The sequence below is a fragment of the Epargyreus clarus genome, unplaced genomic scaffold (genome assembly GCF_041222505.1).
Source record: "Epargyreus clarus isolate Ecla_fem2 unplaced genomic scaffold, WU_Ecla_fem_2.2 ptg000007l, whole genome shotgun sequence".
NCBI classification, from domain to species: Eukaryota; Metazoa; Arthropoda; class Insecta; order Lepidoptera; family Hesperiidae; genus Epargyreus; species Epargyreus clarus.
Window position 1 is genome coordinate 22,775,427 of NW_027332215.1, and position 26,961 is coordinate 22,802,387.

Genomic DNA, 26,961 nt, shown 5'->3' on the forward strand with positions numbered 1-26,961 from the left:
TTAAGCCGGATGGTTGCCGCACTTGGCAGGACGATTGACGTATTGCGAACAGACGGTGGTGTTTTTTCAAACAAAATCGTGTCACGTGGCACCTGTAATGTAATGTAATTTTCTATGTAAAACTTTCGTGTGCAAAATGACAACCGTCCGATTGTCCTGCGGAAGCAGTACGGCTCAAATCGTCTTAATTGGAAGCACCTTATAATATCGCCGTTACTGCACTAATCTGCTCGCATGATTTTGTCACTATCGGTCATATCATGGAAATTGTTACGTCAATTCATCGATCACTAATGTTCCTATTAGTGATCGAAGCGTAAATCGCAGTCCATAACTACTTTACACTTACAATATAACTTTATTATAAGTTATATTTTTATACATTTGGGGTCAATAATTCCATGAGCATCTATAAATATTTGTTATGGTATTTTGGCCTATCATGTTTATTGCATTATATTATATTTTCGTGTTCGCAATCTCTGTGAATATACCTAAATATTTTTGTAAAATTTATACAGATGTAGGTACTAGGTAGTATCTATCCACCCTATACATATATATTTTTTTAAACAATTATTTTACTTGGATGTAAAGGATTGCACTTATATCCTATATTTTTCATTGTTCACCAATGTCACCTACACTGAATTTATATTTCACTTTACATGTAATGTCGTTTATCGGCGATCCATTCCCTTGTGATGCGCGGTGAACTTTACGGTGACATTGTGGTTGTACCATTAATGGAATGCTATCATCCTCTAATAGAGTTATTGGTATCGTATAGATATACGTTTTTTAAGATCAAAGGTTAATTAAAATATTATTATTTTGTGCGGAAGACTGCAGGAAGGATGCTCATGTTTATTAAGCATATGTATGTTTTATCCGTTGGCACGCTCTTCAGCACAATTGAGTTTCAGTTTTCAATTAAATCCAAATTTTTACAAATAAGAAGTCGTTGGATTTATCTCTTATCGTAGGAGCGACAAAGGTTATATTTTTTTTATAATTACGGCACCTGCAAATAAAAATGAAGGGGGACGGTGACAAATTCCATCATAACATTATGGTATTAAATGAAATATACATCTAGTTATAGGACTTCCACGATTGTTCCGCCGTTTTCCGATTGTCACATGGAGATGAGTCTCAGTCACGATTATTGTTTTAGCAAGCACGCATTGTTTATGTCGATGTCAACCTTGTTTCATTATATAGGTCACATTGATATTGATTTTGTTATATCGTTGTAAACGCTGATATTGTGATAATTATATTGTTTAAGCTATTATATTAAAATGCTATGTTGCTATTATAATATTATTGAATATATTGTGAACTTATGAGTGATACAAAGATACTTAGTATATTTAACAATAGTTATCTTTGTAAACTAATGATACTAATGTACATTAAATGTAAATACAGTAGAATCCGTTTACTATGACTCCGTATATAGTGGCCAACCGCTTATTATGACGTAATTACACAGCGAAGTTTGGTTTTCATATAAAATTCTATGTAAAAAATCGGATATAATGACTTCCCTTACAGTGACATGTCGCTTATTATGACCCATTGTCGATAAATTATGTCCGGTTTTAATGACCAACATGACGAAATGCTTTTTTACATCTTCGGTAATGTTCGTTGATCTTTGTGGTCACGAAACCTAAACTCAGATACTTTAGCAGCACCGGAAATGTGGAAAGATTATGTTGACATTGATAGCGCTCTCCTCTCATCCGAACCACCAACCGATGAAGATCTCGTACAGAACATGAATGTTAAGGAACAATTCAAAAGTGATGAGGAAGAGGAAGTCGAGCCATTACCTCCCGTAGAAGAGGCATTAAAGGCTGCAGAATTATTATCACGATTTAATTGAATAGCAATATTGAAAATGATTAACATGCAATTTTTATTTTGATTATTTATGCTATGTTTCTCTATTAAAATACAAAAGTACATATTTATATAAGTTTTTTTTCACGAAACGCTTTGTATGACGTCCGCTTATTATGACGTGTTTGTCAATTCCCTTCGATGTCATTATAAACGGATTCCACTGTAGTTAGGAAATTTGTATCTTATATTTTATGTTGAAGCCATAGATTAGTAAATATTACTACCTAACAAGAAAACCCCCTAACAAGAAAATATAACCAGTTTTGAGAATTGAAATAGTTGCGTAAAAAAAGTTTTGCCACGTCTCCGTGCTAAAATTTGTCTAAAATATTTGAAATCTTATTTATTTCTTATGTGAATTACGCGGTATTAGTTATTTATTCGTAAATTTTCTCTAAAACTATGTTTATTAGTGTATGTGTATTAGTCAAGAATTCAAAAACAGCTGATAAATCCTTTTAGTGGCTTCATTCAATTTCAAGGCGGTGAAGTATCTTTACTTATTAAAGGTTGAAACATTGTAGTTAAGTACTTTAAGTTGACACATATAACTAAGTTTAGCCTATATCTACATTTTTTTAATGGTAGCATTTGATAGGTGGCAGTATAGTTTGATCTGGGACATATAACATCATCACCTATTTTTAGTGTGAAATAGATATTGCGTTTCGGTGGAAGAGTATGAATGCCAGCTGTCATATATAATGTGGCTACCATCTTAGTCAGGAGTGGCAATGCATCTTATTTGCTTTAGGTAGAATATAACTATAACTGACTCCATTGTATATGGAGTCAGTTATAGATGTCCATGGGCGGCAGTGATCATTCACCGTTAGCTCGCTTGGAACTTTTATCTCTTTAAAAAAATGTGTCACGGAGTTATCATATAGTGTAACATTTAATATTGTATGATACAGTAAGTTTTTGACAAATATTTAAAGATTTTTAGTTTTGCTAACATGGAAGCAAATGTAATTAAGTAAATTAAAATGGAGTTATTTCTAAATCACAGACATGTTAAATCAGTTTAAACGAAACCATATTTTTCGATATATGGATTTAATGAATGTTTCTCTTTTGGAAATAACTGTTATGAGGGTCATAACGCATATAACACTATAGTTATTTACATGTAGGTATTTTATTCAGGTTCGATTTTACGTGTCCCATGGTTGCAGTTTTATGGGTTATGGTTAGGATGATTATTGCATAAAATCTTTGTGTATATAATTCATCACCCAATGTTAACGCAGATGATAGGTTTCGTACTTACTAATGAAAGTGTAAAATATACCTATACAGTAGAGCTGCAGTAATCTGACGATCGTTTTATAAGGCGATGTCGGATTAACGATTTGTCGGACTATTCGTCACTGTAAACGCTAAAAGTCTCTCGAGCAAAGGAGCTTCTTTGCCTGTAAGACTTTTATTTAGCCTTTCCAGTGATTATAGTACCGCTTCCGACCACTTGTAATTCGGACCTCTTTGAAAATGAGACTTCCTTCTAATCCGACAAACTCAAATAATAATATAATATAATGAGATAATTAAATATGTACTTGTGTAATGTAATATGTATATTGTATACGTTATAAGAGTTCTGAGTTAAACAATTAAATATAGAACATATTTATGCATGCTTTTATCGTTATGCATGTTAATAATATAAGCATCGGAGTCAAGACGTCGACGATACGGAGCCGTTCAGGTTTAGCTTTAATATTTGGCTTGTCGGATTATAAGACGCGTCAGACTATCGCGGGCCTACTGTATTTTATGAAAATAAACGTGAATTGAACAACCATTACGAAGTCTCATTCTTAAACGTTGATATTAAGCCCTTTGTATTGTTATAAGCGTGTACAAAGTTAGCTTACTTCCAGATATGGTAGAGAAGAGATGTTGGCATTATATGATCGCTCAGAGGAGTCCCCGGATGAATTGAAACAGTTTGATATACTATATCAACCGAGAAGCAAACCGCCATTTGCACTTAACAGTACATTTGAAGAAGATGTAGTAAGTCGGCGATTAATAAATGTATTATTTTAATGATATTAACTACAAAATATAAAATAGCGTTTATAATGATCCATGTACATTTTAGCGGGATAATATTCGAGGTGGTCCTCCTATTGGGGCAATTCCAACGGCAGAAAGATATACTTTGGGTCGTGGTGGGACCGTTGGGAGAGGAGGGATCAATGAAGCCCGCGGAAGATCACGAATGCCGTTCGTACGACAAACATCCCTTGGCAGGTGATAAATCTTCGCAGTTCTTTTTTGTTTTCTCTTTTCATAATTTTTGTATACAGGGTGAATTTTTAAAACGGGCCTTCAGGGCCAAATCCAAAACTATAAGGATTAGCGAAAAATGCTGAAAGGAGTTACGAGGCCGATTTTGATAAAAACTAAAACTGCATCATTAGTTTTTTAAAATATTTTTTTCCTTAGCCGGGAATCGAACGAGTTCATTTTGAAAAAAAATGACACCTCTATATTACTCCACTATCTGATAGTGTCGCTTATAAGGATCAAATTCTGGGAAGTAATGTTATGTGACAAATTAAAGGAAAAGGAAAATTTTGAAGAAAATACGTATTTTTCCATACATTGACATACTAATCCTTAAGGATTATACATAACAAATGATTTATGTATAATTCTTTAGAAACAGACATAAGTCATACCATTGAAGAATTTGTTGGTTAATCAACTAATTATTCGATGTTATTACTATGACATACGGCTTAGTATGAGAAAGTAATAGTTTGGCAAATAATTTACCGCCGTTTTTAGGATTTATTTTTTAATGAAAATAGATAACTGATTAAATAGTAAATACTTATTGTTTGTTGTTTACAACTTCGTTTCAACGTTAAATATGATTTTCTATATCTCTTTTTTTGGTAATCACTCTGATTTGACTCTAAAAAGTAATTCTCGCAAATTGTCAACTTTACATCTGTATTAAACGAAACTCCGCCCATAGCAAGTAAATCTATTTTAATGGTCCTAAAATAACCTTAGCTAAGTCGGACATAAAAATATAAATTATTGGGTAACAAAACGTCCATTTCGAGTGATTAGAAACATTGAGCCAAAAAAATGTTAATACACGAAATGTTTAAATTGATGAATGGTGGGAACTTAACTGCCAAATTAATATGAAAAAATATGTATTTTCTTAAAATTGAGGCTTTTTCTTTAGTTTGACATTTATCATTACTTTCCAGATTTTGATCCTTATAAGCAACACTATCAGATAGTGGAATAATATAGAGGGTGCATTTTTTTTCAAAATGAACTCGTTCGATTCCCGGCTAGGTAAAAGGTTATTTTAAAAAAATAATGATGCAGTTTTAGTTTTTATCAAAATCGGCCTCGTAACTCCTTTCAGCATTTTTCGCTAATCCTTATAGTTTCGGATTTGGCCCTGAAGGCCCGTTTTAAAAATTCACCCTGTATATTTAAACATAACAACATGTTGTAGAGGAAACAACTCATGGCACGTAAATAATACCAGAATGCCTACCTACAATACCGGGCCAGAAGAGGATGCCTCGTTGAGACCTTGGAATAACGGTAATGGTGGTGCCAACCCGAACAGAACCACCAATGAGACAGCTGAGTGGACTCCAAACAAAATGTTTCGAAGGCGGCAGAATAACAATACCAATTGGCGGCAACCTCACACTCGAGATGAAAGTGATGAATGGCGTGCATTAGAAAGCCAAAGGAACCGCTCGGCAGCAGAAAAGTGGGGTTAGTAAATAATAAAATATATTTTCTTTTTCTTGTTTAAATATATGATGCATATACATGCTTCGATTGTTTTCCAGTACGGGAAATAATACATTAGTCTCATATTAGTACTCTTATTTTAGATCGCGAATGGGGGGAGAGACCAAATCAAGAAAGACAACAATCATGGAATTCAAATCGCAGAACTTGGATGGACGAGGCCCAAAATAACGATGATAATTTGCCAGAATGGTATAATAATAAATAATAGATTTTAACAAATATTGACATTAAGCGTATTGTGTCATAACTATCATATCGTGTTTATATTGTAGGGCCGTCGATAGCGCAGAAGCTGGTGCAGGAACGTTTGATTCATCCGGAGCTTTCCATGGATATAGCAATGATGATTCTAATCTACCAAAGAGCCAAGAAACATCATTCCGTAAGGCTTGCTTTGATGTGTGGTTTATTGTTTTACTTCCATTATGTTTAATGTTGTAATAGTAGATAATCCTTATATTCGTCCTTATACAATAAAGATTGTCTGAGAAAAAATATTCCAGCTTTGGCACGATCTCACACCCACGGCAGTTTCGCCCGATCCAAAACTGCAGAAGAAGGTTCGGCTGAGTGGTGGGCTTCAGAGAAGGCTAAGAAATTATCGACTAAAAAATTTGACACTGGTGACATAAAGTTCACTCAGGTAAACATGATTGCAACTAATACATATTGTATTAAACTTTTTGCTATTTTTGTATTATTTGGGCTTAATAAGAATTATACATCGTGATTTAATGTAATTTGCAATACAGCTTTTAACTAATTGAATATGAAAGCATATATCCTATATGTCTGTCCCGGTGTCATAACACGTTTAATTAGAAATAAATAAGATATGTCGTTATTTTGTAGACTGGTTCTACTGGTTCTGGCGAGGGAGCCAATCCTAATTGCAAACAAAGCTCTGATGATTTACTTGACGAAATTTCATCAAAGGAGGAAGCGCTCGATCCTCCCGAATCTCCCGAAGGCAATGAGTCTAATAGTGAAGATACTAATCAGAATAGCATCTTTACAAGTCAATTCAAAGATAGTACATTCGAAGCATTAATGAGGTCTGACATCGATCTAGAGGATTCCGCCGAGGACAGGAACAACTACCAAGCGATGATGATGGCCCCCAATAGCCGCATGGGCCAGCCACATCAGCACTTGATTCCTTGCCCCATTGACAGACAGCAGCGTAACATGGGCTTATTGCAAATGCTTCACGTACTGCCTCCGATGAATCAGTCGTCTGACAAGTAAGTGCTTAGTGAATTACTTTTTAAGACACTTTGTTACCTATACATTTTTGTGAGTGAATATTTATTTTTAGTGAATCTCGCGAAGCACCTGATGATAAACTTGTGGAGAAATTATTTGATATGACTCTTGAGGAATCCAAATTGCAAACGCCGATGATAGGTCGACTACATCCGTCTAATTGCGTGAATCAGAGGATGCCAAATCCGAACATGCATCTTCAAATGGGCAATCAAATGATGCCGAACCACAGCATGCCGATCAAGGGAGCACCGACTTTACAAATGGGCGGTATGCAAGGAATGCAAAATGTCGGAATGCCGAATCCAATGAATCCTCCGATGCAGAATGTGGGCATGCACAACTCCGCCTTGAATTCTTCGTTGGCCTTGCCAATGGGACCGGCGAACAATAACTTGGTGATGCCGATGCAGAATGTTCCACCACCAGTGATTCCTAACCCCGGGATGCAAGCCCGCCTCGGCTTCCAGCCTGGCGGCGGAATGCCAATGCTGCCAGGCGCCAATGTCGGCAATGCCTCATTATTCATGGCTCCAAATAATCAGCCGGTAAGAAGAGTGCTTCCGTTATTTTTCTTAGTTGTTACAAATATGTGCTAATTAATCTTTTTTTTTTTGTAGGCGATGCAAAACAACGAGATCCCGATGCCAAATCACAACTCGCAAAATAACATGTTTCCGATGCATCCCATACAACACCCGGGATCCCAGGCCCCATTCGGGTCCATGTACGGTAATATTCCACAGCCTCATCCGCCGATCACTCCTGACTCCAACCTGGTGGACGCGTGGTACTATGAGGATCCGGAGGTAATTTTTATTTTGTCACTTGACTTGCATTGAAATGGAGATATGAACAAGAGCCGACTGTGTTTATAACATATTTTGTTTTACAGAAAGTGATCCAGGGACCCTTCTCCTCTAAGGAGATGTACAACTGGTACAGGGCTGGTTTCTTTAGCCCCAGCTTGATGGTGCGTCGTGCGTGTGAAACTCATCTTCGTCCTCTCGGCTCCTACGGCCCCGTCGTGCCATTCATTCAATTAGTAAGTACATCTATTTATTTAAAGAGCAACTGCAATGATCGAAGAGCATTTACTACTTGGATTAAGCAGAGCTGGTAGGAAACTGTGGTCACAATGATCAATTAACCCTGCTTGGTGTTTAGGACTTCCATTAATATATAAAATAATATGTTCCTGTTATCCTGCATATCCTATTTAGGCGACAGTTGCTAACTTTTAATGCTTCTATTAACTATACGCCAGGGACGAAGCTCCTATATTTATTTAATTTGCCATAGAGTATCGGACTTCATCGTAAAATATTGAATATATGGAGCTATATATGAAGCTATGTACATAAGTAGGTACTCAATTGACCTATTCAAGCATTCATGTTTAACTTAGTAAATCCACTCATCAAGAGTCTTAAACTAATAAGAGTATTTGTGTGTATGTTTGTGCGTGGGGGTCCCCGTGTACGTGTTTGAGTGTATGTGAGTGTGTGTGTCGCATTTCATTTCATACATATGTATTTGCTCAGGATATGCTTTCACCGTTCCCGATGTCGGCCGCTTTCGACACGCGCCCTCAGCAAGGGATGGGAATAGACGTAAGTTACAGCCTATAAACTTGAATGAAAGGGCGTATGTTACCTTAGACGCTCGATAATCCTGGTCATATAAAATGGAACAATAATATTTGATTGATAAATATTTCAAATTTTAGCAACTATAAAAATTCATATATGCTGTCCCATAACTCGAAGCATTGACTATTTACGTAGACGATGAAGTGATCTTTTTTAAGTCAATTTCGCAGCTCTAACGGCTACATCTCTGATTTGTTTAAGATAACAGTCAGTTGAATCACCAATAAGTTTATGACGTGGTATTAAATGTTGCTTGAAGTTTCAAACCACTTTCAGGGTTTCGAGGAAGTTTGAAAACCAAAACTAAAATCGTACTTGTGACATGTATGCGATCTAACTTTATATAACACCCATGGCAAGACCAATAGGAAACGACTTAATATTATTAACATTCCTATTGTATTGTTTCCCTAGTTGCAATTATTGACTTGCTAACCTAACTAACCCAAAAGCTATTATTATAATTATATCATAATATACATAGTTAATGGATTTGAGCCTTTAAGATAACAAAGATACATTTTATCTATATTTTTAACCTATAAATAAAATTACGAATTATATAATTGAGAAACGAAATCACCATTAATCGTTAAATTAAATTAAATCTTTGATTGTGTTTTTTCTGATTCATTATTCGAGATGTAATGAAAAGTTACCAAGAATCTACGAGGGCTGTCCCAAAAAAAAGACAAGGATAAAACTTGGTTAATATTGATTATTATTAACCGGTGATAGACATCAGCAAAATAATAGTTCTTTATACATAAATTCGATTGGTACACGTATCTTCTTCATGTATATGTAGAATATATCGGCTTCTAAGTTTAAGCTACTTCCATAAATTCAAATGATGAACGGTCCTTCGTAAAATCTCAGGTATTATGATATAGGTCGCGATTGAATTTTCAGATCTTCTTAGTCTATTTTACAATCTGATTAATTTCAGTTTCATTGTGATGCTTCTTCCTTACACTTCCATTAAATATAAACTATTCCTCTCCTATATGATTTCAATGTGCAGGATCCCGTAATTGTTGCAATTGTTGTCCCATTGCTGAGTAAGGGCGTCTCCCCGAATCCACTTGTTTTCCAGGGCACGGAATATGTGTTATTTGGTGACGTATATTTACATCGTAGGCAAAAATTGTACGGATTTATCATCTCACAGTTTGGCCTAATATCCGGTAATTTTTTGATAGTGTATAACTCATTAACTCATCAAAAAAAAAACATTGTAAATACATATTACATCTCGAATTATGAATCAGCGTATAATTATGATTAAATTGTTATTGTGTCTGAATTGATACAACAAATCTTATTTATGTTATAGCTTTAGTATTTTTTTATTTGCTTAAATGTTCACTAATAATTTATTATTTAATGCAATGTAAGTAATGGAACAGTAGATTACAATATTGTTGTATGTAATGGAGATTGGACAAATTTGCAGAAATTTAATGTAAATAACGAATATATTCGGTTGAGGTTTTAAAATTTCTGATCTAGCCAGATTACGATAGTTGAAAATTTAGCCTGTATACATCGACTGATGACCATATATTCTCTTCAATAGCTTCACCTATCGATTTTAGTGTAAAAAGGGTGACGTCGTCCCTTTGGCTTTGCGGTAGAGTGTTTAGAACTTTATACTACCAATTTGTGTAAAATACTTTAAAAAATATAGTAGAAAAAAATACACGCGCAATAATTTTGTTATTTTATAAATCTGGCAGAAATTATATATTCTCGATGTCTTGAAGGACTTAGGACCAACCTAGAGAGATAGTTTCATTAAGGGCCACACTGGTAATGACGCCATCCATACAAATTTGCCGAATCTCCTTTAAAAATGAAATTCGCACTCTTGCATATGCATGATTGACCAGCCGATATATTCAATGCATTTACATATAATGTGCGTTATCGTAAATTCTTACAAAATTGATGTAAATTTCGTATACAGTAGATTTTTTTAGGTTTTGGATGAATGAGTAGATTGCAAACTAATAACAACTGAAGATGAGTCTTTAGTGAAGTACCGACTGGCATGTGTAACAAAATTGAAGTAGAAAGCATTGGTATAGTGATGCTGCCTTTTTCCACATTGCGTCATTTAAGTCTGAGTGACAAAAAAAAACTCCTAAAATTTGAGCTTGGTATCTTAAAAATTGAGCTGGCGCATGGGGGGGGGGGGTCCCCTTTCCTATTTAAATCTAATAACAACCAACCAATATTCCCACATTTATCTTAACTTTTGCTAATACTAATCTATAGAAGTCCACAAATTTAGCCACAAGAGATTCGGTAGCTTGTTTTAATGACTATTAAATCTTAGTGGTAACTCTCGTGTTTAATGGTCGTGATGGTATTTAAATTGACATCACGATGAAGATGATAAAAGAGCCTTTTACAAGAAAGACGGCAATAAAAATCTTCTAAATCTTACCGCGTTATATCCACGTTGAAGTATTTTTTCGCATTTATCTCAATTATTACAAAAAATGATCTTCATAAAATTCTATTCCCTCGTGTAACGTATATATGTATGTTTAGGACTATGATACTCTGAACTCAAATATTTGCGAATGTACAGGAAGTGCAAAACTTAGCCTTTCGAGTTTGGAACTATGTATATATATATTGCTTGCGCCTTCTTGCTTGCGGAGTAATATGCTATCAACTTTATTGCTTTTAATATGAACGTACCGGATCGTTTCATCATTTTCGTTTGCTACTAATAACAAAGCCCATTTTTTGTAAATAATAACACATTCATATTTTTAAAACAAGCGTCCCATGTGGAATGTGCTTACGGAGCTGAGCATCATCACTCATGATCCGGTAAATTTAATTTTAAGTCATTTATTTGAAAATATTTATCGTACGAAGTACACACTTCTTAGGAATAATCTACTTGGATAGTACCTAAAGAATAGTTTAACATGGGTACTGTACAACCTTACATCGAATTCATTAGATTCTTACAACATTGATTTCTAAATAACATTGTGCATACGACGTTTTTAAATTGCGTGACATTATATAGTGAGTACATGCTAATTGAAGCTGAATGTGGTTTATATAATGATATGTAGTGAGTTTTAATAAACCTTGCCAACCTTGGCAGTTTGCGTTTTCAAACCACGAGTCGCTGAAATATCAACTTATCATTAAATATTTGTAGCTATTCAGTATCGTATGTATGTCAGTCGAATATAGAGATTATTTAAATTACTTTTTCTGCCCCGTGGTGTCATGCCAGTGAATTACAGATTTTGTTAAAATAGGAAGTTTCTCAAGTTAAAATTAAGTGTCTTAATGATTTATGCGAATACTATTGAAATCATTACATTTATTGCTTGCAACTGGTTCATTTACACACAATGACACATTAGATCTATCATTCACTTATTTTTTTTACATTACCAAATATTTTTTAATTAATCTATATCATTTATTCAACATAATTAAGTGTGTGTTATGGTCACAATTTGCGCACAATAGCCATATTGTGCTTAGTACAAACGTGAGTTTTATATGTTTATAAAATATATAAATGACTCATAATCATTTAACAGATAAAATGTTACTTATGATTTAACGAAAAACTTGACTGAATGTGTTCGTAGATCGATGTTTATATGTGGGAGTTTGTGTTGTAAAAACTAGATGTGATATTTGTATATGTGTTTTAATAATTAACGATGTTCCCAGGATTCACTGTGGACCCAGCCGGCGCCCGCCGCGGACCTGATCTGGATGCAGCAGATGGACCACCGCAACGAGTCTCGCATTAACAACCTCCCAATGTTCTTCTGGGAGCCGCAGGTAAGAAATCTACCCCTCTTAATATGCCGTAATTATTTTTTGATTTTAGAGTTCTGTTTAAAATGCGCTAATAGAACGAACACCAAGTAGTAAAATTTATGAACAGATTTCACAATTTGTTATGAAGTTTGTTTAGACACTTTGATACAACACCCCTTCCATAAATTTACCGGCGTTTCCATTTTATTTGTTTGGGAGTAATTGTCTAATATTGTTGTTTATATATACATTTTAATATTGCAAGGGTCTTTGGTTGTCGTTTTAACAAACGTATGAAATGTATAATTCATGTTATTTTAAACAGATCTCGAATTAGTTATTCCACCTCTTCTCGCGTTATGCAGATAATCAAAACCAAACTATTTAATGCATTACTGCCCTTTTAATGTCTTAGTAACAGACACTTCTAAATGTTAAATAGTATTTTTAAAGGAAAAAAATAGCTACATTGTCAAAAATCTATACCTTTTTAATAACTACCATTATCATAATCTAAATTATTTCTATATAACATGTAAAATGTACTAAAGTCATAGTTTTTACATTACATTTATAACTTTCTATTTATTTCAACGACGCTTTTAACTTTCGCAAGCAACAAATATAATCGATAAAAGCTAGCAATATTAGTAATTTAACATGAAAAAGTGATTTTAATAACGACGTGTTCTTTGTATTAATTATTCAACTAATTTGCAGTTTGACAGCATTTCCTTTAGTACACTTATATCTGCACATTTTGATAGTTTTATATACTATTTATTTTCGAGGTAATTAGATTCATAATTGTTAGGTGTAGGTAGTATATTTTCGCACATAGGTTATAATACAGAAACTCATGCACTGTTTATTTTTTATTAATACGAAAGAAAGATTATCTGCATATCGTGTTTTGTTTTCTCAAAATTCGACGTTGCAATTTTTTAACTGTTTTGTTAACATATTTTGATTTCGAAACAACTTTTATAAAGTCATGGTAACGCGTTAGTTTTAACTAATAATTTAATTTCATAATCATTCATTAATTGCATTTGTCGAATTTTGTTTCACAGAATGCCTCTAGTATTTAAAGGAATCATGACGACTCATAAAACGCATCCTAAAACTATTAACTAACTTTTGCCCGTGGCTTCGCTTTCGTGGTAATTACCTTTGTGCAATGTGAAAAGCAATATTACTTTGTTTTATTTTTTTAGTTTTGTTATTTAATTTTATGAATTATTATTTTTTATTTAAGGTTATGTTTGGGATATTTTTCGATTTGAAATTGTTTTAATAATTTTAACTTTTGTAGGAAATATTTATTTGAGATAAAAAGACATAGTTGTGTCTTTATGATATAGTGCTATTTGTCTGTGGCTCTATATTTTTGAGAAACGGTAAAAATTTCAACTTTGTATATGAACAACATCGATAAATTTATATAACATAGCTGTTTATACAAAATTATAAATAAATCAGAAAGCAGTTTATTGCATCTTAGAAGTTTTGGTAATACTTCAAATAAGTATTTAGCCTTCACTATCTACAAAAAATCCTACGTAAATTCAAAATTATTTTTACGAAATGTTATTAATGAATTTCTGTAAATTCCTGGTAAGTAATATATTATGGAAGTAAAATTGTAACTTGGGTTTTTCTAAAATATACAATGCTAGCATACGTTGCCGGCGTTTGATTAAATACGTCGTGTTATTTTCCAGAAATATTTTTCATATACTTCCTTAAAAAGTCAATGCGGACAATATCTATCACATTTGTTTGTTATAATGGGTTTCAACTCATAGGTTTATATGTATATATTGGGGTGTTGAAGAATATCGCCAAATTGTACAAAAATGTAGTAGCTAGATATATATTTATCCAATCGCCTGGAAATGCCATACCACACTTTGATATATTGCAGCCTTCGCACCAATAACATAACGTTTAGGCGCACCATCAACGAATATTCACAACAACGAATATTCACAAGCTTGCGAGTGCCCTCTGCCACGTCTCAAGATTATCATTGCTAGATATTTAGATTTATATGCACAAACTGTTTTGCACTAGCGACTTCAAGTATTTGCTGATTATATCGTTCGGAGGTTCGCCTAGTACAATATTCTAACACCGCTCAATGCTCATGATTCCTTATCTGCTTCGATAACCAAATGAATGTATAAATTCAAAATGCACTTATAGTTTTTCATCAGTATTTACTACTAAATATCCGATTTTTACTAGGCGCGGGGTATTGCTGACATGTGAGACACGTCAGTGTCTTTTCAATATAGGCACCTGAATATGTGTGAAGTAAACCCATTAATTAGTGTGCGTCTTATAATAAATTTGAATTTTAAAATCATTAGGTGCGTGTTCATGTCCCCTAGGTTTTCTTTTTATTTTTGAATTAATTACAGTCTACGTTGTCTTTAAGTATTTACTTTGTTCAATTTATCCAAATTACCTCATTTTAGAAACACTGAATCTTAAAGACTGCGAGGCTGTTTTGCACGGTTCTAGACTACTCTTAGCAAAATTAGTATAGTGTAATAATTTGTATACATTGAGCATATTGATTATAATTATCTTAATATACATATTTTTCTATACTGCCTGCAATCGATTTATCGGATTCACTTAATTAGGTCAGGAATCACACCGGATGCTTAGGGTTTCGCTTTTGAATACTTTTCCACATTACTCGCACTTGTCCAATAAAAATTAATGAAACACATTAATTTTTATTCGGTATAGAATAATTGACAATAGCACTTTTAATTTTTACGACAGGAATTATGAATTATGAAACGAAATGCAGAAAATAGTAAGTTTATTATTAATTAATGAAACACATTAATTTTTATTCGGTATAGAATAATTGACAATAGCACTTTTAATTTTTACGACAGGAATTATGAATTATGAAACGAAATGCAGAAAATAGTAAGTTTATTATTAATTAATGAAACACATTAATTTTTATTCGGTATAGAATAATTGACAATAGCACTTTTAATTTTTACGACAGGAATTATGAATTATGAAACGAAATGCAGAAAATAGTAAGTTTATTATAAGCAGTATTTATTAACGTTTAATCGCGAGAAATGTTCACAATTTGAATGTTTTTCTGTGAGGTAAGGACACATAAATAAGTACGTATTTTGTAGATATTTTTGCTCTGATCTTGACATTTTTTCATATTAAAGGTAAAATCTGCGCAATTCCGTTTTTATTACAAATCATTTTTCTTTATTTTGGTTTTGGGTATTAAGTATGTATTACGGGTAGTGAATTCCGGATATTTATTGCATTTTTTATTATGTTTCGTGAATGAACACTTTCACTAATAATACTATGTGTAAATGAATACTTTAAATTTGAATAATAATAGTACATGCGAAAGATCTATTTCTTTTTTCTGGTTAAACTATATTTAATCTCTAGCAACCTAATAGTGGGTAATAATATACACATCCACCATTTATTCTTAGTTTGATAGTATCTATTTATGTTATTTGAAACACCATAACTAGCTTAAACGACTACTACGAACTACTATCGTAATTTCAACGATAACATGAAAAATGAATAACAGAAATGAAAAAGTATAAGATATAAGCATAGATATGTATAGATATCTCACCGCCTTGTAATTGAAGGAAGCCATTAAATGACTTAAACAGCTGACTTCTGTCAGCCGTTTAATGGCTGTCATGATGTAATTTACGCGGAATAATGCCGACATGCGCAGTTAAGATACGAAATCGAAGAAAAAGTGCGAAGAAATATCGTTTCATTCGTAAATGATCTAAAAACTATTTTTTTTTAATATTTTTCAAACATAATTGACAGTGACAATTGTCAATAGGTTACATTTTCTTGTTAGGAGCGAGTAATCTTTACTAATCTATGTATATAAGTATAAATATTGGCAATGTTCATTTGCGGAGTTTCATTGCATAAAATGCAAACTAGATGAGTAACGATATTATACTTGCTGTATTATTTACTTTTGTTAATTAAGCATTCAGGTAATACTTAAATCGTTGCGTATATTAAGGGGAGTTACTGGTCCGGGAGATTTTATGAGCTTGATCTGTAAGTATCTAGATAAGTATAATAAGTATCTACTATATCCAGATAAATACTTACAAATCAACCTCATAAAATGCAACGGAATATTTGAACTGATATGAAATGTTTACCCACTTTGAACGGTCAGATTAATTCAACATTTTGAACACTGACCAGGAATCGGTGACAATATACGATTATTAAAAATTTTGTCCCATCTTCCTCAGATCCCCAGGATCGTCACAATTAATGACTTTCCTTGTGTGATTTTAGTGTTTTATAGTAATAGTAGTTTTATAATTTATTGTTTTCTTTTTCGCCGATTCCGACTCTATCGGTGTTCACTCGCTTATAGAATATTTTTATGTACAAATGAGTGGGTGACAAGAAATGTGATCTCGGTCTGAGGGTAGTGCATATTTCTTTCACATCAATGTTATACAAAGTATTATATGAATTATTGACAATGTACTCCGTAAAGAGGTCCCTTGAACCGGTTTGACCTGTTCCGTCTGGAACTGATTCGAATGCAAAATTAACTGTCGCCGGATTCAATCATATAAAGTTTGCTTTGGGATGTATTGATTGATGTATGTTTAGTTTTTTATTTATGTATTTGAATCTATATGCATTTTGGGAAACATGGTCCTTTTCATTACGGCATAATGTAGTTATGCCGTGAATATTTAGCATACTTAGCCAAAGTTCTTAAAATCACGTTAACATTTTTTTGGAAACTATTTCGAGTTCCATAACACGATAGCAACAATGGTAATGTCAAGCACTCAAGCGAGTATGTAACATATTGGACAATTGATGATAACTTGCTACTCGTTTCTGTAGGTGTGTATAGTCAACGTCGGATAGGATTGAAGTCTCACATGATGTCGGCCACAGGTGCGTTACTAACCCTGAGCGTTGAGTTTAAATGACTCTTACAAAAATCTCCCTTACCACATCCTGCAGAATAAAGAAACGTTTAGCACTGCATTGTTACGAGGCTGCAATAGTTGCTTCGGTGGTGTTACTGGAATCGAGTCACGAAAGTTTGTACTACGTACTTTAAACTTACTTGTCAATGTTATTTGCAAAAAACTTAAAAAGCCAGATAAATTCGATACGAGTATGACCAAGTGAACATTAGAAACTTCAAACGAGTCTCACTTAGTAGCTTTATCTAATAACCGCTTGTGAAGTGCAGGTTTAGGCTATTTGCCTAATCACTTCCGTCAAAAGGGGCGTCTAAGTATGGAAGTATTTTGTAGTAAATTCAACGGCTGTTAGTAGGGATAATTTCCTTTCTATTGTAAGAGTTTATTATTTTGTATGACATACATATCATAAGCATTTAAATACTTTATTATTATTTTACGTTTATAACGGCCGGGTAGAGAGCTGTTGAGAAGCAATCTAGCGGCAAACCATATAAATAAGATGGGATATGTTTCGAGAATGTCATAAAACAGATTTCCAAAAAGGAAAATAATGGAAAGAGCTTTTGTTTTATATAATAATTAGTTTACATCATACATTTAGTTGATCCTGATAGACCAAAGGGCTTGGCGTCGAATTGATTCAAGGACAAACGCAGAAAATCGATAGTGCACGGTGCGCGCATGCTTACCGCCCGTCGGGTTCAGTTATATTGTTGAAACATGAATTAATTATATCACCTTCGCTGCGTTTGTGTCCTAAATTTAAAATGATGTGAATTTTATGATTATACGAAGGTCAAGGAAAGCAATGCCCCCATAATTCCTTGTGAAAAATACACGAATACTTTTCATTATATTTATTATTTACCTAAAGTCACCTGCTCTGAATGTTATATTTTATCAGAGCTCTTAAGCTTGTGACGCACTTGCGGGTCAGTAGACATAAATCGTTGTCAACATCTTAACTATCCTTATCTCTTTTGGACACGATTAAAATGACGTCATTTAATCTAATACAAATACAATGTACCAATTAGCATACGTATCTGAATGTGGTTGGTCGATTTGTGTAAATTTAAATAATAAAACTTAATAGAATTTTCTTCTATAACTGCTATGATTTCAACTAAAAATAAAAGAAAATACTTTACTAAATCCTAGTAAAGGACAACCTTCATCGAGTCGGTTAATGGATGAAACGTTTTTTTATACCAAATGAAATATGTCAAAAATATGTATATGGCTTGACTAAAAAAATTCAGTCCCAAATATGATTAAAAATGTTGTTTTTTCTTAAACACTTCACTGGTTTGGTTAATAGACAAATTACGTACGAATCGAAAGTATGATGCCTATAGAATATGCAAACGTTAGATTCACTATTATTTCCTATCACAAACCTTGGGTAGGCCAACTTGTTTACCCGTTTATACAGGGTGGCGCAAAATTATTCACCCTATTTTGTTTTTGAATAACTTTTGTACTGGTAAAAAAAGGGATATTGAGTAATAAAAATCTTTACCTGAACTTTTTTTTGCTTATTAGAAAAAATGATATCTGTCAAGTGTCTTCCACCAGCGTTGATTCAAAATTTCCCCCTTTTATCTTATTTTCCACGACTTTCCTTAACATTTCCGCCGGTAACACTTCGCATTCCAGTCGAATATTTTTCTTAAGAGCTGCGTCAAACTCTTAAACTGATTTTTTAATATAATACCTATGATATAAAAATCTTTTCATTCAGTAACCAGCTCGATGAAGGTCGACTTCTATTGGGATCTTAGGCCAAATAAAAATTTGGTGGTTAAAAACCCTGTGTGTGCGAGTTGCACTTGGCCAATTATTATTTAAGCGCCAATTCACATTAGGTCTAACCGGTAGCTTTTACTGGGATAATAAATGTGTCGAATGCATTTTTAGCAATGCTTACGTTAGAACTACCTTATATGAACTAGCGCTTTAAACATTCAAACTCTGAAGCATAGACTGAGAATATTTGTCATCCAATATCTATGGTCTAAACTGCTAAAGGAACAAATAAAAATAGGTAATTAAATTTAATTTCAGACAGTGAAGGCAAAGGTTTCGTAGACCATCATCTTAAGAAAGTGAATAGGGTTTACACTCTATAATTCTGATTTCTTTCACTTAATTAAATTATAATAAATATATTTCTAATTATCATTTTATTTTAATGATTTTGTCTCCTTTATTTATTTTTTATTATTATGTATATGCCATAAATATATAAGAATTCATTACTTAATTTCTTTTTATTTAATTTTAATTTGTTCAAAGATAATTATACTATGCTATTGTATTTAAAAATACCGTACTTATATATTGTGTGTATATATTATATATATTGTTGCATTTTTACATACAAAATATTCGCAGATAAACACAAATAGTACGTTTCGCCATGGCTGAACGAAAATTAAAACTTTAGTCCATCATGATTCCTAAAATATTACGGGACCCTGTTTGAGTTTTTCTTTGTTTAAGAGTGGTTTTAGGGTGTTTTATTGTCACTCATCCCTTCGATAATGGAATTATGAATGGTTTTGTAAGATTGGCTCTCATTTGTCTTGGACACAATAGTTTAAATGCTAACGCATACTTATAACTTGCTGGGGAGAAAACACATATAACATCGTTAATTTCTTAAATTTTCGTTAATGAATAAATAACTATGTTTTATTATAAAAGGTTTAAATAGTTACGTTTAATAGTTCGTGGGACCATGTTGTTATTTATACTATAAGTATACCTGTTACGATGGTCTTGCGAAGCGCGTTCTTAATAGGTCAGCTTGATATCCCGTGGAAATGGAAACTGTGTCATAATCTTATGAGTAAAAGAGGATTTTAATCCAGTTAGTTTTATGGACATGTATGTATTAATTTACATTAAAGCTCCTTAGAACTTCGTTTGCCCTTTCGAAATTTTCCTCATATTTAAGTCTCCGAATGTTAACCGAACAAGATAGTACATCACTTCACAACGTTGATAAATATCCTAGATGCTTTAATTTTTCATTAAGATTTTCATATTTAAATGTTTTGACGATCCTACACAAATGTACCAATTTATCTTGATTACAGATATTTCAAAGGTTTCCTTTTCGTGTACTTTCTTCAAACGTATTAAATAATTTGATTTTACCCACGCTATCCGCGCAACTCATCGTGCTTCTTAAGCTGACCAAAATTAACTGCAGATCCCTTACAACATCGCATGTATTTCTTTATACAAAAGAAATTCCAACGACACCATTAAAATATAAAATTGATCGTAACTCACCGGTTTCTTAATATTGGATATTATGGACGTTGTCCGTCATGTCCACAAACAAAGTACTTTACCACTTACTTTGATTGTAACAGGGGGAAAGGCACGAGGGGAGCAAATTCACGTGGACAGCCACACAGTGCTATACAGATACATGATACGAATTAAGTGCATTGAAAAGAGTTGTGCAGGGTAGAATGTATTAATATTATTAGAACTGCTATGCTTCAGTAATATGAAAATTAGAGCCAATCTTGTACAACCACGAATTGTGTATACGTACTACTTGTAGCTATATCCCGGAATTATATTTCAGGAATAAATATGCGTCAAATGGAATGATAAAACCGCCAAAGGACGAAGATAAATAAAAAGTGCAAAAGTAATATGTTAAAATATATTTAAGTAACAGTCGATATCAACTGCGTCACAGATAGAAGATCCGAAGACTTTCAAAATATCTACGTATATATTCGGGACAATATCCACGTATAGCTATAGTATATGTGCAGGAAACATCATGTAATTTATTGATCATGTTTACTTGTTCTCTTAGAGTCGAAGATAAATGTTGAAAGCAAGAGACAAAAGAAAATAATGAGTAGGCACTTTAATTTTAAAGTAATATTAAATGTGATTATAAAAGTTAAGCATGACTCCGGTATGGTGTAATCTTCTACGCCTATTCTTCCGATTGCTACGTAGCTTTATTACTTATTTAATTTATGAGCTTTGTTAATGATTATTTGCAATATGATATGATATGTCTAGGACAGGCTACAGAACATAAAGTATTTCCTTTCCTTTATAAAAATACATTTTGTATTACATTATACCCTACTAATATAAATTCTGTCTTCATTCCGTATTTAGGTTGTTTGGAATAAGGTAGGCTGTTACTTTTAAGACTGATATTGATTTTAAAGACTGCGAAAGGATATTGGAAGACATGTTCTAGACTTTGGGGTTAGGGAACACTTTAAAATGTGATGTAATTTCAAAGTTACCAAAGTATGAAGTAATATTAAAATTACGTAAGATCGATATACCGAAGGTATTAAATTAGATTAGGTATAGTGTTCGGGTGTGTTATAAAGGATATTGTAAGCAAGAATAATATGAAAACAGGTTATTTGAGGACTTGTTTATGAATGATCTTTTAGTGCTAAACTTAAAGTAATTAATTTTAATTATACTTATTACACATTTATTGTGATCGTATTTAATTGATAATAGTTTATTTTATCAATAATCACTATTGATGTACACAGCGCATAACTAACTTACACGCTTGCTGAGAACCAATTTCACTAAAAATATTATTGTTCTACCTTTTTACATTGTAATGGGCCATGGCCGACTTTATCTTTATGATGAAATTTTAAATTTCTACAAATTTTGTCTAGTTGTTATTAAAGAAATATTAATTATTTTCTAAGATGTTTCGGAATTAAATTTATTGCTCTCTATCAGTCTATATACATTTGAAAAAGGGAGATATTGCCTTTAATATGAAAGAGTCTCTATTATTAGTTATGGTTTAAATGTGGTTATATTTCGTCTACGTCGATGTGTAAAATACACATTATCAAAGCAGTGGGAGCAAGAATTGGTCACTACCATTGATTGGTTGACCATTAATGACCAGTGATTAGTAGGTATACCTAAAAGTTATACCATACCATACAAAGATATACCTAAAAGGTATACCATGGAATGTAATGAGTCAAAATATATTTAGTGAGAAAATTTAATCCGTCTTGATATCTGACGCTAATGTGATATTTTATGTAATACGTTCTCGTTATTTCTTACATTTGAACGCGTTTCTTTCTCAAATATTTAGTATTCCCCAAAATTTTAATCTTTTAAGGAGCTTGGGCGTAAAATTATTTGCTCCTCGCACGGTGCAAAATATATAAATAGCTGTGTGGCGTAGGTTGTCTTACACGCAGTAAATACGGATTCTATCCCAGATATACTGACATCTAAGTGATGGAATTAAATTTTTGGATGTGAGAGTATGCGTATTTTTATATGTAGGTTCGATACCCACGACAGGGATTCCTAGTGTGGGCTGTGAATGTAGGGAGCGTTAAAACGTTTAATATAAACAATATTCATAAAACCTACACTGAGTGAGGTTATTTTTATTTATACACAAAAATTAAATTTATGGCAATGCCGTGTATGTACAAAGTATACTTCGGCATTTAAATTATTAGGTTTATCTAATTCTATGATAAAATCCAGAGAAAAATAGTTAGGTTACAATATTGTTCAAAACATATGTTTCCACGTTTACGTGAAGATATTAACTACAATGGGATACGAAGATGCCATCAATTGCTTCACGACCTCGGGTCGAGATTTTATCATGTAACAATGCTGCTCGCTCAGATACAATTTGAGCGCGCAGTAAATATGCATAGGAAGTTCGTTTAAGCGAGCCTATTGCAAGCAGTTGACGCGTCATTACAGAGTATTGTGAGCTTATTACGCGAATAACGCGTGGACAGTGGACTTCTTGGACGGGCTCAGTCCTTTGACCTCGCTCGATGCACTGGATCCTACGCGGTATGAACTATTTAGTTATTTTGTCACTATTTCATTCGAAGTAACAGAAGGGAACATGTCATATAGGTGGAGGCTCGAACATCTTTCTCGAAGTTTTCGTTCTGATATATTAACATACCAAATATATGTAATATTTGGAGAGTAATGAAAATAAATGCAGTAGATTTTAAGCGTATGTCGTATGACATGTTATAGTGTTACATATTTTCTAATGATTATTTTGCCTTTAACTGCCATTTATTTTGCAAAAAATTTTCGCCAGTGGTGTAAATCCGCCTGTGACTTTCTACCGACCTATATTTTCTATTTGATATTTAATATGACTATTGTAAATAGTTACTATTTCTAATGAAACGGAGTCATGCGTTTAAGATTAATGATATTTACTATTCATAAAGATTTACACGTGTCGTAGAAGCCTAATTTCTTCTTAATATATTTGGATAGATATTTATGATAAGGTATTATAACTACTATTATTAACGGATGAGTATTGTTTAAGTATTTTTTTGCTTTAAGAACTCATAGAATTTAGAATTATTTCAATACTATATGCATTAAAGTCATTATGTGGTCACCATACTTTGCTACTGAATATTTTATATCTATTGATCCATGGATGGCAACTAGGGCAGTGCTATAATTGTCAATAAGTAGGCAACTGGCCCTTTGGACATGGGCAATGTATTGATTTTAGATGCCCCTCCTTCTACTAAGGATCGGTAGTTTATTTGACTGTTTGTACATGTAACCGAAAAGCTGCTGGAAAATTTGACAAATTATTTCACTTTGTTTCTTAATTAGGATATTAGGATTAAAGCATAATAGTATAAACGATGTTAGATCGACACTATGAATGTTAAATTTTTATTTGTAGTCGTAAGTTTTCTGCAGATCGTAATAAATTAGTTTTAAAGATTAAATTAGTTCTATGTTAGTAATTATGTTTCGTGCCAAATTGATAAGCCGGTCTACCCTAGCGTTGTACGAGACAACACCATAAATATTTTGTCCGTACCTATTTTTTTTCCATATTTTCAAGTATAGAGTTCATAATAGAGTAGCTGTAGGTAATTGCATGGAAACTTCATTTAATCCTAAGGTATATATATGAGTTTCATTATATTGACGGATTTTAAAATACAATAATTTAAATTGGTCCTTCTTTATATTTGTTTTTTAAATATACATATTAAAACAAGTATTATATAGATGTATTACTAACAATATAATTCTAATCCTGCTTTCATTTAAAAGTATTGACAGAATAACAATAGTCTTTTAATAATAAAAATTAAAACCAATATCTATATATGTATTGATAATTTCTCGTTTTCAAAAACCACAGTTAAGGCTTTCGTAACAACCCAAATTTTAGGGGTTGTAGGCTAGGCTAATATTAAGGTAGATTATAATATAAAGTAACATTTTAAAAATATTCACCTCTTTGATAGTATTTTAAATTTTTGGGTGGGTTTTATGCTTATTTATAACAATATATATATCTATACGTGAACCTAAATAATAATTATGATGATTCATTATTTATGTATATTTATGATAAGATAATATAGAATGATTATAATTCATTCACTAAGATAATAATTGATAATATTATACTTTTGAGATAATTTTCGAACTCTCCCTCCAGGGATCTTTGTTTACTTTCTTCACAACTAATTAAAGTAGATTCCAAAATATAATGTGTCTTAATAACTTAAATATTATTAAAAAGTATTACATTACCGATTGGCAATATTCTAAGGTCAACTTTTTGTGTTATGAATATAGAAGTTTATGTTCTGTTTGTCCTACAACTTTGCGATTTTTTAGGTTAGATTTTGCATAAGAAGAATTATTATGATAATTTATGTTAGATGATAGGAGGCCGATGTTTAATAACTTTGCTGGCACAGCCTGTTATAGACAAAATAAATAATTGCAACATTACGCGTCATAATATATTTTAATTAGTTATTATGAATCGGCTCTATACAACAGTGCAAAGAATAGTGTTAAATATCACACAACTCCTTCATTTTCGTTAGAAATATGAAAGTGACGAGAGACACTGCATAGTATGAAAATGTGAAATACTTAAATGTGTGTTACCTATAAGCTAGTTTTGTGGCAGCTTTTTCACGTTAAGTATTGCTATGCGACCACAAGTGCTTGCGATATTTTGCAATTGTATGTATTGTGTTTTACTAACAAATATTTAAATACAACATTTTATGTGTGCTACGATAGTTCTTTTGTGCCACCGTAACGCATATTTTGATAACGTGTAATAGGGTCTTTTAATAAGAAATCTTCTATAGTTATAGCGTACCATGACATGACATGTGCTTAATATAAAGCTTAACGATATTTTCTTTGTATCAGATTCTTCGTGTGTGTTAGTTTTGTGTGAGAAATAAGTAGTTTGGCGACAGGATATCCTTCGCACTGATAAATATCAATAATATTTATTTATAACATGCTGTTTAGAAAGTAATTTTGTTTTTGACTAACACTAACATTATTTATAGCTATATTCACTTATTTGTATTATTGTAATTATATAGGTAAATATTGTTACAGCAATTTTGATATTGAACGTAATTATCAAAGTAAAGTTATGTATTCTTGCAAAAGAAAAGTCGTGAAGAAGTTAAAACGATACATAGTTTTTTTTACGAGACACTATATGTATATTAAATAAACCTAACTGCTTTTTATCAAAACAAATCGAAATTGCTGTAACCATGTTTTGCGAACCAGTTATTGCGTTAGCATTTAATAATTACACATTTTCATCGTACACGTTTCACATTTTAATGTTGATTTAACAATCATTCATAATTTGTTGGTAGTATTATTGCTTCATGCACAAATTTGTTGACATCCATAAAATTTAGCATAAACGTAGTAAAAGTCGGATATGCTTAAAATTAGTTTAGATATTAGTTAAAACGAACTTACTTTCTAAACAATCCAATGTTTTATTTAGGATGTACGTATTTGTTAGGGGAGAATCAGAAAATTTAATGCTAGTTTGTTGTTCCTTAGGTCTCAGGTTAGGCATACTGTCAGAATTACGTGTTTAGCTCATAATATATAGTAAGCGATAGGGTGTCGCTATTTTTCTTCATCGGTGTTGTGTGAACAGTGTTACGGGTTTATTACATTCCTTATGTATCCTATGTCAAAATCTGAATGTTGTGATAAATGTTAAAGATATATACATTTTCGGTTTATTAGAAAGAGAGCTTATTGTGTAGTAGAGGCCTAGGCCAAAACGAAACGTGATTTCAATAAATTCTTGTCAAATTATTATGTCTTTTTATTCGGTCCTACATTTGTATCAGAAAGAGTAGTTTCAAATTAAAATAACTATTTTGTCAATATTCAATTTATTGGGATTTGCACCTTGACTCTTGACCACTCTAGAAAATGTTCTGTAGCAGCCCAAGTCAATTTCTGCATTTTGTTTTTCACTTTGGTACGTAGATACTACTTTACTAGTACTACTTGTAATATAAAATAAGTTATAAAAACATTGCTGCAAGACCTTATGTTTCTTATAGTTTTCTTAAATTGTATTTGTAACGAATGCCGCGGCATGGTTGATGAACAAA

At 32.4% G+C, this 26,961-nt stretch overlaps 1 protein-coding gene across 5 annotated transcripts in view; it reads left to right on the plus strand.

Moving 5' to 3' along the window:
* Gyf (GIGYF family protein Gyf) overlaps positions 1-26,961 on the plus strand; it is a 47,632-nt gene that overhangs the window by 12,072 nt on the left and 8,599 nt on the right. For 3 of the 5 annotated variants that reach the window (XM_073075171.1, XM_073075174.1, XM_073075173.1), the window contains exons 3-14: positions 3,798-3,933; positions 4,022-4,173; positions 5,408-5,679; positions 5,802-5,910; positions 5,994-6,103; positions 6,225-6,364; positions 6,574-6,965; positions 7,040-7,535; positions 7,608-7,796; positions 7,883-8,032; positions 8,532-8,600; positions 12,360-12,473. In XM_073075171.1, coding sequence (XP_072931272.1) covers positions 3,798-3,933; positions 4,022-4,173; positions 5,408-5,679; positions 5,802-5,910; positions 5,994-6,103; positions 6,225-6,364; positions 6,574-6,965; positions 7,040-7,535; positions 7,608-7,796; positions 7,883-8,032; positions 8,532-8,600; positions 12,360-12,473 — 2,329 coding nt within the window. The remainder of the gene's footprint in view (positions 1-3,797; positions 3,934-4,021; positions 4,174-5,407; positions 5,680-5,801; positions 5,911-5,993; positions 6,104-6,224; positions 6,365-6,573; positions 6,966-7,039; positions 7,536-7,607; positions 7,797-7,882; positions 8,033-8,531; positions 8,601-12,359; positions 12,474-26,961) is intronic. The other 2 variants (XM_073075172.1, XM_073075175.1) reach the window with 2 other exon arrangements.